Source organism: Tetranychus urticae, chromosome 2, assembly GCF_039701765.1.
Source record: "Tetranychus urticae isolate SD_2017Ah chromosome 2, NJAU_TeUrti_SD_1.0, whole genome shotgun sequence".
In the NCBI taxonomy this organism is placed as follows: domain Eukaryota; kingdom Metazoa; phylum Arthropoda; class Arachnida; order Trombidiformes; family Tetranychidae; genus Tetranychus; species Tetranychus urticae.
Window position 1 is genome coordinate 25,752,390 of NC_142959.1, and position 15,238 is coordinate 25,767,627.

Sequence of the window (15,238 nt, forward strand, 5' to 3'; positions counted from 1 at the left end):
TGAAAGCAATAAACATTTGAAAATGTTTAATTGGATTCCATTTGAATTGCTGAAGATAATTCTGAACGCCATCTTTTGAGCTTCCCCTGTTGAGTTTATTTTAGCTTAACTCATGAATTCAGTGATTGAGATGACTCAATGTTATCAGATAGATTAACCAGATGAATGATAGTGAAAGCTTTTTGCTTCTTGTCATTGCATTGTATCCATTGACTGAACAATTGCTTTTTAGGCAATTTTTTCCTATTCTCTTGAATGTTTCATCCTTTAAGAGTTCAATTTGACAACAATTTTAAATAGTAAAGTCAATTTGATGATATCATTCAAGAGTTGACTTGAATTTTAAACGATTAAATCGATATTCACTATTTAATCAATTGAACCATTAAATAAAAAGGTTTTACAATCAATCCAATAAAAAAGTTGTCACGATTTTCATTGATCGATTCATCTCTATCATGGATTATTGGTAAAGTTTCAATTTGCAAAATTTCCTTCAATTTAGCAAAACTAAAATCAACTAAATCAGTTGAAAGTGAAATCTTAAGTCAACCAATTTTGTTGTAAAAATTGGAAAAAGCTTTAAAGAAATGCTCAAATTTCAAAACACAAAACATAAAGGTTACCAAAATACCTGAAAATCAAAACACAGATTTCCAGAATTCACTTTTCTAATGATCAGAAAAAATGGTCGATATATCGACAAATTTTATCGTTCAATTGAACATTTCAACTCATAAAAATAACCACTGATGAGAAGTTAAATTAAAAAAAGCGATTCTTCAAAAAACAGTTTTGGGCAAACATTCATTTAGATCAGTAATTAAATGTTTAATGGAATCGACTAAATTGATGTAAATGGCTGGTTAGCTCAGTCGGTTAGAGCGCCGTGCTAATAACGCGGAGGTCATGAGTTCGACCCTCATACTAGCCAAGTGTATTTTTTGTCGAGTTTGGGAAAAGCAAATTAAATGGAACCTTCTTGACAATGTTTTTCACTTTTGTCGCATGAAATTTGTCTTTTAGATTGTTTTTGACATGAGTTTCAACAACCAACTTAGTTTCTTGTTAATTAATTATAAGCTTTATTCTTAGCGTTAATTAGTTAGATTTTGTCGGGAAAATTAAAAAGCTGAGACTTTATTATCGAAATCCATTTTTGTTGTTTGTCTATTATGTAGCTTGTCAGTTACTTTAATGAAACTTCAAATGTAGGCAAATTGTTGACACGTTCAAATGAAACTGTGTCTCTCTTTGTCCAACCAATCATCTGATTAAAACTGTGAGTTCAACTCAAAGTATTCCAATCATGAATATGGAAAATCTTAATAAGGTTACTCATTTCATTGGAAATATTAATCGTAATTGAGTCTGTAGATGACATTTTTTCTTACTCTTTTAGATTGATAATTTTTTTTCCTCTTCTCTCCTTTTTTTGATAACTGACGAATTACTTCCGGCAAAGAAGTTAATGCCCATGCTGTGTTAGGGTGGCAAGGAAGATACATGAGAATGAAAATGTGAAAAATAATGATAATGATAAAAGCAATAGTAATAATAGTGATAATGGGTATTATAAGATCGGAGGTCACCAAACTTGATTGGTTCCAACAGTGTCAACAAAGATCCTCCTCTGTTAAACAATCAATTACCTTTATTTCATCTAACTAACTAATCTACATTCATCTTTATCAAATGATTGATACTTTACCAATTCATCATTATTATTATTATCACCACATCATAATTATATTACTTTTCTGGCCCAACATGAAGAAGAAGATTGAGTGAAGAAAAAACAAAGCTAATAAGATATGATATTTCCGCTTTGTATATCATGGTAAGTTTCATGTCAATAAGCAGACATTGATTCAAGCCATAATGAAAAGAGTTGAGTGTGAACTTGAAGGATGCCATGTGAGGGAGTTTAACTGCATTTGAGAGTCAAAAATAAAACGGTCAACTCATCATTATCATCTTCAAGTGGAAAGGAGTGATGAAAAAAAAAATAATAATGAAAAGAAGACCAAATCATGTTCATCGTAACCTGTTAAAAGCTTTTCTTTGCCATTTTCCAGCTTAATAACACGGAATGTAGGGAAAAAACAATATATAATTTGGTTGATTGTAGATGCATCTTGGTGTAACTCGATGCAAACCTGATGATTCTCAATTTTCATCTTTCTCAGAATTACAGGGTAATCAAAATAAATTTTGCATCCTTTTTTTCCTTCACATTGACCGAATCAACTTTTTTGTTGCTTGCCATCCTCTAAGCTCTTCACAGACTCACAACAGTTTACATTTATAGCAACAACGAAGGGTTTATATTGAAGACGATTCAAGATGATGATCATAGCAAGACTGTGAAATGATGAAAAAAAAGAAAAAAAAATGTTAAAAGAAAGAAGGAAACTGATGATGAAATAAACACAAACCAAAAGAGAGATGATGAATCTGCCAAGAACAAAATCAACAAGAGATTTTGTTGAAAGTTTTTTCCATCCAAAACATCAACAGCATTACCATTGAGTAGAGAAAAGGAGAAAAAAAATTGGAAATATGAGAAGAAGCAAGTTGAATTTCTTTTGATTCCTTGACCATCCTTTTGATGGAAGATGTGTATCACCAACATTGCCATAACCATTAACTTTCCATATCTTGTGTGACTTGTTTCAGTCTTTTCTTTCATCCCCTCTCTTTGGATCAACAGCTCTTTCATACACCATCACCATAATCGTCATGTATTCATGCTAGAATAAGAAAAATATTGTTGGCTTGGTTGGAAAAAAAGACGAGAGAAACCAAGAAATGAAATTGTTTCACCAAAATCAATCTATTTACAGTTGATGTTATTATTGTTGTTTGGTTTTGCATTATAATACAATAGCTGCAAGCCAATGTTTGCTCAAACATAGAGAAACAAAAAAGGTAAATATTGGTAAAGTTGTGTGGCTCTGAGTGTATGTGTGTGTAACTAATGTTGATATTTGGCTGTGAACATCAGTTGAACATCATCATCTTTTCATTTCTCTCTAGTTTGACTGTTTATACCAAGTGAAACCATGTTTATACCATTTTCATCATTACCACGAACCATAACCATCAACCGATTAGATTTTCCATTAAATAGGTTCTTTTTTGCTTTGAATGTAATCTATTAACAGCAATAAATATAAGTAAAAGTTCTTGTAATGTGCATTTCACAGGTTGACACATTTGTCAATCAGGTTGTCGCCTTGTTTTTGCCACCAACTCAACACCTCACAGTCTTGTCCTTGTCTTTAACCATTTTAACTGTATTTACTTCATTTTTTCCCAGTGATCACATTGATTAATTTGCAATTTAAATTAACTGTTAGACAAATATTAACATAATAATCATTAAACGATAAAACACAAAAAAAAATCTAAAGACAAAAGAAAAATAAAATTTAAATTTAGACAAAAAAAAACCGTTAACGTGCATAACTATTCGTTAACAACCAGTAACCAACCAAAGCAAACCAATAGATGAAGCGAGGGAGATACAAAAAGATACCCTTTTCCCAGTTAGAATGAGATTAAAATATTTACAATTCAAACCATGTTTACCAACCACTTAATCATTCATCTCTGAATCAAAATGACAATATTAATTGTAAATTAACTGCAAATGGTTAACCACTAGACGTTTGGTGAAAATGAAAAAAAAACTGTTTTTCCGAGGTTCAAAAATAAAGCAACAAAAAAATCATTGAACCAGGCAAATGTTTGAATATATTCCTGAGGAAAAGAAAAACAAAAGACAAGATTCAGTTTCAAGAGATAGACTAATGTTACAACCATGACTTACAGGGAGAGAGAGTGAAACATGAAAAAAAATCATTATTATGATCATTATCAAAATGATATTGAATTATATGTTAACAATGGTTAAGGTTAAAAGTAAAGGTAAAACAAAATGTTTAAAGTAACCTACATTTGGACCTTTCAATAGCAACAAAATACAAAAAAAAGTATAAAAGCAAGAGTAAAAAACATATTTTTTGATAAATAATCCATTTCATTTGATAAATCATTTCTCATCATCAACATCATCATGTATCGTTTTAATACTTTCTTAAGACCCATTAAAAACTTTACCTTCAACAGTTGCCTTTAATGTTATTAAATTTTTGCTGATCATTAAATTCACCCTTTTATTTACAATGATAGAAAGCTATTTTATATACTTTTCATTTGGTTCCCTCCATTCATCACCCTGGTCAACACAGGGTCACCATTTTAATGGTCATACAGATAATTGAAATCGTTAATGTTACATGCTGATCAAAGACTGAAAACAGAAGCAATCCATTTCAAGTTTATAGACTGGATCAGCAAATGAAGAGCTAAAAGGTTGTCTCTAGACTCTGAGATTTATTCAAACATTGAACCAACCCAGGACAATCAGCTTGTAATTGTGACCAGAAATTGACAAAATTAAAATTGATTTGGAACATGAAATGATTGGAAAAATGAAAACAAAAGGTAAATATCCAAATCTTGTTACAATTGATTTTCCTTGTGCACATCATTGAAAAAAAGGTTGAAATGAGCTTTTAATTTTCAACTTTTTACCATTTCTTGCATGCTTTACCATAGGCTATCACATCTTTCAAGGTGGTTTGTTCATATTTACATCAACATCATTTGAAGACAATAATAAACGCAACAAGTTTTCAATATTATTGCATTCATCAGTCAATCATTCACATAATATTTCATCCTTTTCTTCATCATGTTATCACGAATCGGTCAGCGATCTCTTGAGGGTGGCCAGCAAAGAAGTAGAAAGGTAAGAAATGAGATTGATGATGATGATGAGGTAAGAAGCTATTCAAGGTTGTAATATTGTTCAGAAGGGAAACACTTTCAGCTAAATTATTGCCAATTTATTGTAATAACAATTCCCAAAGTCAATAGCAATCAACAAGTTTTAAAAGCAAAATTTATCTCTAAAATTTTGAGGCCTTTTCTGTTTTCACATTTCACAGCCAAAAAAAGAGAGTAAATCTTGCTATAAATGAGATTATGATTACATTACATATCGCTATTATTGCAGGTAATTTTGACCTGAAGATTGGTTTTAAAGTGTTAACAAGTAAAAGTATGAAAAAGGCCTTTGATTGCGTGATTCAAACGTTATTATTGTTAAAAGGTTTGACAGTTTCAACAAACATTTCAAAAGGAAGCTCAATATTTTCACTTTTAAATGAAACAACTTTCTAGCCTTTTGCTGGACTCTGGACATTTAAGCTTAAACTTGACCCATTTTTACATGGATTAATGAGTTTCTAGTCCAATCTTGCCCAATGGATTCCCTAATAATGGTCAAATGTTTCGAAATCACTCTCAATAGTTTCATATTTTATCCTGAAAATGTTACAAACTTGCTCAATGTCATTATTTTGTATTGCATTTAGCTTTTGTTTAACCTTTTTCCTACCAATCTTCAAATGGATAACATTTTCATGATAAAAACCTCTACAAGTTTCATCTTTTTTTGTTCCCTCTTCCATTCATCTTCTACCTCTTTATCTTGCTACTTCTTAGATTTAGTTGTACATTAGATTCACTCGAACCTTTAATCCTTTGAGATTAACTGAATTACATTGGCAACTTTCATTCCATTTGTTTCTTTGTTTCTCTTTTCCTCCTATTTTTGATAGTATCTTTGATTGATAAGCTGTTTTTTAGGTATCAACCTTAGTCTCTTTTGTTACCTTAACAGTTGCTCTTGAATTGACTGTCAAAATGAATGGATAGCATTATGAGCTTCAATTAAACAGCTAAACATGACAAAATCTCTTCTAACTCATTATTCGTCTTCAATGGTCATATGCTTTGGATAACGCGATCATGGGTTGGATCAAATGAACAAGTCAAATCACAGTTTTGAATCCAGAGATTCATTTGCCTCTAATGTGAACGCACTTGGCTCAAGTGTTTAACGTTGAAATCAAGCAATAAAATATCAATTGAATCTCAATTCACTTTGAATTGATTCAAAATTGGCTTTGAAAGGCTTTTTCACTGTTAAGCTAATACATAATGACCTGAAGAAACGTTGTTAGTTGATTTTGAAAATTTTCATCAGATATTGTTCATTGTATAATTGGAAGACCATGACAGCTTATTAAAGGCATGATTTTAAATGATTCAACAATGTGGTTAACCTTTTCTGAAAAAAATGATTATCTAATCTGATTTTTATTAAAAATCTATTTGCTGGTAATAAACCATGTTTCAGGTAATAAAATGCATGGAAAAGAAGAAATGTGCTGAATAAATGAGTTGAAATTATTTATACTTTTTTTATGCGCAAAATTTGCCTGGATGGCGATAAAACAAGGAGAGAAAGGTTCACACAAAAATTGCACTCAAAATGGATATAAATCAAATTACTATCTTTTTCTGTAGATAAAATCAAATAATCCAACAAATCAATAGTTGCCACCCTCAGTGATTCTTGAACGCGATGGGTAGCACTGATAGAGAGTGTTTAAAGTCAATTGAAATATAAATAGCAAACAAGGTTATAATGGGCTAACAAATTCACAATGATAGTGATGAGCCAACGACCAAGATAACTTGTTATGATGAAAAAAACTAAAGTGATTACTTCACAGACAAGAGGCTTCTCTTGAGCTACATTTGATGGGACAAGTGGGACTTGTTAGGTTGAGAGACCAAGACTTATGGACTAATCAAACTAAAGACTAGTCACTAGACTTATGATGATGGCGGTCATGACCATGATGGTGTTGTTGGTGATGATGTTGGTGATGATGTTGGTGATGATGAAAGTGATGATGAAAGTGATGATTTTATGTTCATAAAATTGATTGTCTTATGTTACTTTTTTGGTCTAGTAAGTCAACTTTGCCAACCGGAGAAGTCTCAATACGTGGGTTGAAAATGTACATAAACTTGGCTGAGATTTTGCGTGACTTTTTTTATCTCTTTTAAGTAACAATCTTTAATCATAATCATCAATGCAATGAGCTGAATTATAGATCACCTATGGATGTAATTGAAAGAATGTGCAGATAACATTGAGAATCTTTAAGGTGATGATCAAAATTATTGTTGATAACCTACAATTAGCCAACGAATGAATCGTTTGTTCGTGGTTACTAAACACTACTTTAGGTAGACTGCAAGATTAATGCATATCTTTAAAAAAATTGTAGCTTTGTTACCCGATCTACAGGTAAAGATGAGAAGAGGAAAAAATGTTGAGATGCTAACAAAAAATCAACTTTAAACTAATCTTGTATTGTAAGGGAACATTCAACAACAAAAGGCTTTTGGCTTGACTTATGTATCCAGTAGATAGCCATTACTAAATGTATCCATGTTTTGCTTGAAAAGTGTAGGTAAAAAGGTACAGGTAAAGAAGGGGAAAAGAGAGAGAGAAAAAAAAGAGAAAAGAAAAGATAAAGAGAAATGAAAAGCCAAAGAAGATATTTGATAATATTTTACATGGAAAAGGTAAAAGTGCTTGTAACAAGCATGAACCCTGGTAAACAGCTAAAAAAGCCTGAGGGAAGAAAAAAGTTAAAGTTGAAAGTTATTTCACCTTGGTCAAAGAAAGGTAAAGGTAGAGAAGAAGATGAAGCAAAAAGGAGGTTAAAGATTGGCCCACCTAATGGTAAGTCTATGGGGCTACAAAAAGAGCAAAAGGTTGATATTTCATGTAAAAATGTTCAACAATATCGTCCTGGGTTTCCATGATAATTATCCTTCTGGTAATCATCTTTTTACTCGTTACTTTTGTCACAATTTACTGAAAATTACAAGTTGAGTTACCCCTAACTGAGTAAAAGAGTTTTTACTTTTTTTTTCTTCTCTTCTTGAACTTTTTTTCTTTTTTTCTAAATTGAATGTTGAATAGCAAGATGAAGATGAAGATGATGAGTAGCTTTTTCTCTCTCTTCTCTCACTTCTCCCTCCATTTTTCACCCTTAAACTTTTCTCTATTCCAATGAGTTTAGTCTTTGTTAGTCCGTTCATCGGTTCGTTTTATAAGTCAAGTTACTGACCCTGGACTAGTCCGTTGGTAACTTTCCTTCAATATGTTGTAAGGTGAGAAAAGGCAAGGTTATCCAACAATCATCCTCCTCTTCATCTTCATTTTTGGACTCTTCTTTGAATCTTATACAGTGAAAGATTTACCATTTATCAATATAACATTTCTTGTTTATAAACTAGAAAACGTTTCTTCCCTTCTAGCCTCTTTGCCGTGTGTGTTTTTTCATTTATGTATATAAATTATCACCTCATTTTATCCAGCTTTTACTGTCAACACAATCATCATCTAATTATCATCTTATAATTAACTTGCTCCAAGTAATATTATTAATTAATTGTGTTATGTTTAATGTTACATGGTTTTGGTGGAAAGCAAAGGATTTGACAAGAAACGTAATGCTATACGCTTTGTGTTACCCATGTGATCACATCATGTGAACTTGTACAGCTACATTAACTGTAATCGTTTGGCTTTTTTTTCTCGATAACCATTTTTAATCTAAATTCAGCTAGACTATTGTTAACATGTTGATTGTAATTAATTGTTTATTGTCAATTACAATTATGAGTTGAATGTGCCAGCTTTTGTCCGTTTAAAGTGTTTTTGGTTACAATTGGAGTTGTAAATTTGTAAATTTGCGTTTTTATTTCTTCCTAAACAAGGCTAATGGGTCTCTTTGATTTGCAACTTTATCCATGTGTGAATGGCCAGTGTCTACAGTATCGCAATAAATTGGATTTAACTAGTTATTTAACCACAATTGGTACTACATCTTCACCGATATCTGATGCAACAACAAGTGCACAGTCAGTGAATTCAAAAATGATTGATTGGCAGGCCAAAGGTCTAATGCCAGCCAACTCTCTGACCAATTCATCTTTTGACACTAATGGTACTCTTTACTCAAGCATAATCAATGGATCATCACCTGTAACACTGGTTACAACAACAAAATCTTCATCATGGATACCAATACAAGCCTTAGGTTTAAATTTAAGATCTGAATCATGGGTCATACCTTTGTTAACTTTGTCCTCCATCAACATACTTTTTATCCTGTTGCTTGAAAGCCTAGTGATCTTTCGTGTCCACCGTAAAACATCTAAACCACCTCAACTATTCCTTGGGCAGACTCTTCTTCTGGCCCTTCTTTTAACCTCTCTCCACGGATTTGCAACCCTACTCTCCCCCAACCATTTAACTTGTACCCTTAACCAGGCTGGCCTGGGTCTTGGTTATTCCCTGATTTTTGGTACTCTTCTAGTGAAAAGTATATTCCTGTTGAGCCTTCACTCGGGAACTTATCTTCCTCTACTCTATCAATTTTTACTCCTCTTCTTTATCATGTCCACTCAAATAATACTCAGTATTCAAGGAATCTTTACTTCCCCTGCTTTCTGGGATCACTTTAACTTTTGGCCAACCTTTTCGTCACCCTCTTCATCTTCATCATTACTATCTACTAGTTCAACATCATTACCATCAAATAATGTAACATCGTCCACCGATCCATCATCATCATTATACCATTATTCAACTAAACAGCCAACCCTTTGCTCTGACCTGTCAACTAATGACACTTATTACTACAGCCTGGGATACAATATTTTACTTCTCACCATTGTTTCAATAATATCATTTCGTATCCGTCGTCATCGGGAAAATTATCGTGAAGCACTTTTCATTGCCATCTCAGGTTTTGCATCAATCCTTATCTGGATAACTTGGATAACTGGTTCTTTGGTTTCCCATGATTCGGGCCCTGATGCTTTCACTGGATTTGGTTTACAAGTAAACTCATTGATTGTTTTCCTTGTAATGTTTACACCCAAAGCCAAACAATTGATTAAACTGTCTTGGGTTAAAGGTGATGCCTCGGGAGGAACCGGTGTTGACCTGGACGATGATGAAGATGATGGTATTGTCAATGAATACTGTGATGATGAAGATGATGGATGTGATACAATGAGACGAGAGCTAAGAGATGCAGTTGGAGGAAGACGTTTTGGTGGTCGAGAAGGAGGACGTCGAAGGCAACGACAAAGACCTTCACTGGGCAACAGGATAGGAACCATCAATCGAAATGGCTGTTCCGTTGAATATTCTGGACACGATTCAAATCAATCTCTTTGTGCCCAATCGTTTGTCCATCTAAACCCAAATTACCTTTCACATGCACATTTACTTTCTCGTCCATTTTATCATCCTCTTCACCATCCAAACCATCAGTATCCTCTTCATCAACCTAACCGTAAACAAAACCAGGCAAAAGCCAAACAATCCCACCAAATTTATTCATCAAGTAATAATCTTGTTCACTCTCATGGTCATTTTTATTCACAGCCACCACCACCACAACAGCCATCACAACCCATGGATAGCATAAGATCATCCCAAGAGAATTGGAATCACCAAAAGAATCTACTTAATGGAAGTAAATCATCAACTAATCATCGATCAGATAGATTCATTTATACCAATACTTTATTGAAATCATTGACTGATGAAAGTTTTTCCTTCTACCGGATACCCAATATACCGCCAATAAAGCCAATCTATTTGAACAGCAATAGATGAAAAATTCGAAAATTGTTCAACTATCCAAGCCTTTGGTAAACAATCATGACCACTGTGAATCCATTTCAACCTATTCATTGCCTCAACCGTCTTCATTTTACACAATCTTCAAAAATTTAACCATTTAATGGAGCAAACCATTTCGCTTGAAAGACAAGATAATTTATTGATCACTTTTTTTCACTGGACACATTTTGTTTCCCATTAAATATGATAATTAGACTAATAAAATCACGAAGGATTCCCAATCATGATTAAATGTGAAAAAGATGTCAATGAAACTGTGGTTGCTGTGTCAATCAAGTCAACTGTTATTAACCATTTTGTACTCAATAATGATTAACATTTTGTTCCCTTCCTACTATCAACCAAATTTAATATGAAAATTTGTAATTTGATTTGTTTAAAGTTAAACTTAAACTGTCAAGATTAACATATTAATGATGATTTTATTAAAAAAAGTGTACAATAAATATGCAAACATGTTGACTGAGAAACATTTTTCTGCTTTCTTACCTATTTTTACAAAGATCACTGATTTAACCAAATTGACAATCAAACACGCAATCAAATTGAGTGACAAAAAGCAACAATGAAAAGGACAAGAATAACAGAAAACGGTTGACATAATATTAGCATTAAAGAGTCTAAATAAAGTGTAAAAGTATGACCATTTGATATCAACGCTGAATAATAAATTTGACAGTTCAATGATAATGATAACTAATAGTATAATGTTATTGTCCCAAAAATCACTTGATTTACACTCATCAAAATGACTGATTATCATCTGAAAGAAAGACAATTTATTCCCAGTTAATTGTAATGAAATGAAATTGATATGAAAATCGCTTGTTGCCTCAATTACCATTCAACTAGCAACCTTTTTTTTCAACTCAACATTCACTAACTTTGAACCAACCTTTTAAGTATTTCAAAAACTTTGATTGAATCCATTTGCCTTTGACGATAATATCATTAGACTGAAAGTTGATGTTTTTGAAAGTCTCAATCATGAAATTCTGGAACCTTTCATTAATTTTCATTTCTCCAAAAAGAAAGAAAAGGTGAAAACAGGGGAAAAAAGTGAAAACAATGAGAAGAATATGATTAATTTTGTTCATCTTTTCATTGATAATCTCAGATTGACATGAAAATTTTGTGAGATAAACAAAGAGAAGTGAAAAAAGGTTAAAAATAGGTTGATCTCTTTTGGCGTAAATCTATTGATTAACAATCCTTTATTTTACCTTTTGGATAATTATTTTTACCTGAACATTATTATTGAAAATGCGATTTGCATGTTGGAAAGTTGATTGAGAAGAGAGGAAAAATTTCAACTGAGAACAAAAATATTAGGTGAAAAAAGAAGAGCATTTGAAATGTTCATTTCAGGTTCACCCACTCAAAGAGCAACAAATATCGAGCAACAAAAAATGCCAGTTTTTCATGGATATCGATTCGCAAATCATTCAATCTGAAATTAGACAAGAGTAGAAACAAAAATTATATAATAACTGACAAATTAAGGAAAAGCAAAAAGAGAAGCAAAAATATGATGAGAAAGGATAAGTAAAAAGGAAAATCATTTTCAGGATTTTTTTCTCTCTTCTGTTTCACTCCCAGTTCATCACTGTTCACTGTTCAGAAGTTCACTGTAACTCTTATGCTTCTAATTTTTTCCAGTCTTTTCATCATTCTTCTCCTCATTTCATCATCTTCATCTCATGGCAAAATCTTCTTGACTCTTATTTTCCTTTCAGTTTCATGAGAATACGCATGATCTTTCATCATCAACTACGATTTACGTTTATTTATTTTTTTCATCTTCTATGCGTTTCCACTCATTGACTCACTCACTCCTTGAAACTCCCAGAAAATTTCATATCACTTACTTTATATCGCTTTCCATTCCCAGTTTCATTTACTCATTGATTCTGTCGTTTCTTTCCTCTTTTTCCTGTAATATCATGTGAACTTGTTATTAACATTATTGTTATCATTGTTTTTGTGTTGCAACTGACTCAACCATTGGATTCATCAATTGAAACTAGTTATTACAATTAAAGCCAAAATAACAACAAATGATTCAACTTTAAATCAACTTTTTTTATATTTAGTTTTTTGTTTGGATTCATTTTTACTTCATTTTTGGTGAACTTTCAATCTGTGTGTTTAAGTGTACATTTGTTTGCAAACTATTCAACTATTGAAACTGTTCAAACTTTTGGATTAAATTAACTGCATCAATCAGTGGATATAAAATAAAAAATCGACTTGGTTGAGATTTGTTTTATCATCCATCAAATGTTGTTCAACCCTTTCAACGTGTCTTGATGTTAACTGTTATGTTTCAATATTTTAACTAATTGTGATATTTTCAGTGGTTGTCAACACACTGGATTAAGATTGAACAAGAAACTACAAAGTTTAAAAGTCAAGTAAGTCAACACTTTTGATATTTGAGTTTTAACCAGTTTTTTATTTCCTTTCATTTCTTCCTTCACTGTTCAATTGTCAACTGATATCAAAAGTGATCATTCAAACAGGTAAACATGAACACAGATAAAACAAAAAATACATTGAAAATATATTTCATTTTGAATCGATAAATTGTCCAAATAATGGTCACCATTTGTCATGCTTTTTCAAAATACAATGGACATTAGTTTTGGTGCAGTTTAACCTTCAAGTCAAAATTAAAGTACACATGCACAATATTGATTAAAACATAAGCAAGTTAAAAATTTATTGAAAAGAAATAAGGAAATGAAATTGTGATTAATCAATTGGGCAATATTATAATATACTGCGAATTCGAAAAACTTAGTATCGATAATCAATTTTAACCGTCTTCTTGTAATCAATTTTTATGGTGACAAGTTGCATTATAAATGAAAATAATGAAATAAAAATTGAAAAAAACTTTCCGAAATAATTTTATTTGAGCCAAACATAATATTGATCATACCTTTAAGTCACCTAAATTGTTGAATTGGGTTTGTTGAATTTTGACATTCTTAAATATTGAAATCTCCAAGATCTGATGTTGTACATAGATGATATTTTAGTCTTCAAACTTTTGAATTATCTTGTTTCTTCAGCTGTTATTAAGCTCTTTTATGATTTTCCTTTCAAATGTGACTGTTTATTTAATTAAAATATTGTAAACCAACTATTTACTTTCTTTTCAGTTTCTATTTACTACAAGAATTCAGTAGAAAAAGAGAGTAAAGAGAAAATTAACCACAAGCGACAGTTGCATTTGCAAAAATAATTTAAAATTAAGTTCATTGGTAAAATTTTAAAGTCTAACCTAACCTAAAGTTTATACATGAATAATAGTACTGATGCAATATAATTAATGGCCATTTCATCCAAATCAATTTTCCTAAATAAACAACAGCAAAAAAGAGAATCTTTGACCCTTTCTCACATAGCTTTATCTCCATTAAATGCGTTAAAAGTTTTGCTTAATCATATTGATTAGTGCTTGTATAATTGTTTATGTTATTAATGCAATTATTGTAGTTGTGAAAATTAATTATTATACTATTTTCCCTCTATGTTTTTTATTTGTTGCTTCCCGTGAAAAGCAGAAATTATTACAGGAAATTCCAGATCTGAAAATGGTTCCTAGATGTGAGACTATGATTTTAATTTTAATTCTCTATATGCTTATAAGATTATATAATTATAAAATATCCAAAAAAGGCCTGCCACTCTGGCTTTTCATTTTTGAAATGAAACGAAAATGAAATGAAACGTATATATAAGTGATATTGAAGAGATCTTCATCTAGGTTTTATACTTTTTACTAGTAAATTAAAATCATCAAATTCACCGTATCCAATCTAGTTTATAAAACCAATGTTCTTTAAATAATCTATTTTATGTGCGATCAATATGATGGTAACAATTAAAGTATAGGTGCGCACATAAGCAAATAACCGATAACAGTTCTTTTTCAAGTGAATGCTCTGTGTTATATTTTTACTTTCGCCGATTTTGAAATAAGTCACTTGTGTCTATTTGAAGTACTCAAACCTCTTACACTTTTTCACGATTTGTGATATCTTCATTCAAATATCGGAATATTTTCCTCATTATCGGCATCATGGATTGTCCAACAGTAAAAAATCATTTTCTTAATCTGTATTACTGCGAATCATTCATTAGATACCATAGGTAAGTGAACTAATTATCTACATCACTGTGTTTCTATTTCACTCTTCTCTTTTGCATTACAAAAAATGTTTGAACTTTTAGATGTTGCGAAATTGTGCTCTAAACTTTGACTAATCAGTCATTTTTATATTGAGGTAGCTTCTGTCAAGCATAATATTATTAATCAACTGAAATTAGGCGCAGAATGAATGGAAAAGAAATGAAAATTTCCATCTTTAATCAATATTTTAGTTTCCAATGAAAGAAAATTAACGATGCTCCTCATGGCGATGATGATTATCTTGGAACATGAGAAGACTAACTCAATTGTTCCAAGTGTAACCATGTTTAATAGTATTATGATTAAAAATTAAAATACTCATTACTATAACAACTTGAAATGATGATTTGATTTTTTCTTCTTTTTCTCTTTTG

At 31.4% G+C, this 15,238-nt stretch overlaps 1 protein-coding gene, 1 long non-coding RNA gene and 1 other non-coding gene across 3 annotated transcripts; 2 read left to right on the forward strand and 1 right to left on the reverse strand.

The window, feature by feature from the left end:
• The first annotated feature begins 860 nt into the window (after nt 1–860).
• On the forward strand, nt 861–934 carry TRNAI-AAU (transfer RNA isoleucine (anticodon AAU)). Its single transcript has one exon. It is a non-coding gene; the product is annotated as a tRNA-Ile (tRNA).
• A 187-nt stretch (nt 935–1,121) lies between these two features.
• Nucleotides 1,122–4,506, reverse strand: LOC107360257 (uncharacterized). Its single transcript, XR_001568259.3, has 2 exons — nt 2,439–4,506; nt 1,122–2,364 (listed from the first exon to the last, which is right to left on the reverse strand). It is a non-coding gene; the product is annotated as an uncharacterized LOC107360257 (long non-coding RNA).
• Nucleotides 4,507–7,910: 3,404 nt separating this feature from the next.
• On the forward strand, nt 7,911–11,133 carry LOC107360759 (uncharacterized). Its single transcript, XM_015927481.3, has one exon. It carries the CDS (start codon nt 8,726–8,728, stop codon nt 10,634–10,636), a length of 1,911 nt encoding a protein of 636 aa, XP_015782967.2. The 5' UTR covers nt 7,911–8,725; the 3' UTR covers nt 10,637–11,133.
• The last annotated feature ends 4,105 nt before the right edge of the window (nt 11,134–15,238 follow it).

What these genes read in the sequence shown, in the direction of transcription:
- LOC107360759 (XM_015927481.3), top strand. Translation starts at nt 8,726, where the DNA reads ATGGGTCTCTTTGATTTGCAACTTTATCCATGTGTGAATGGCCAGTGT.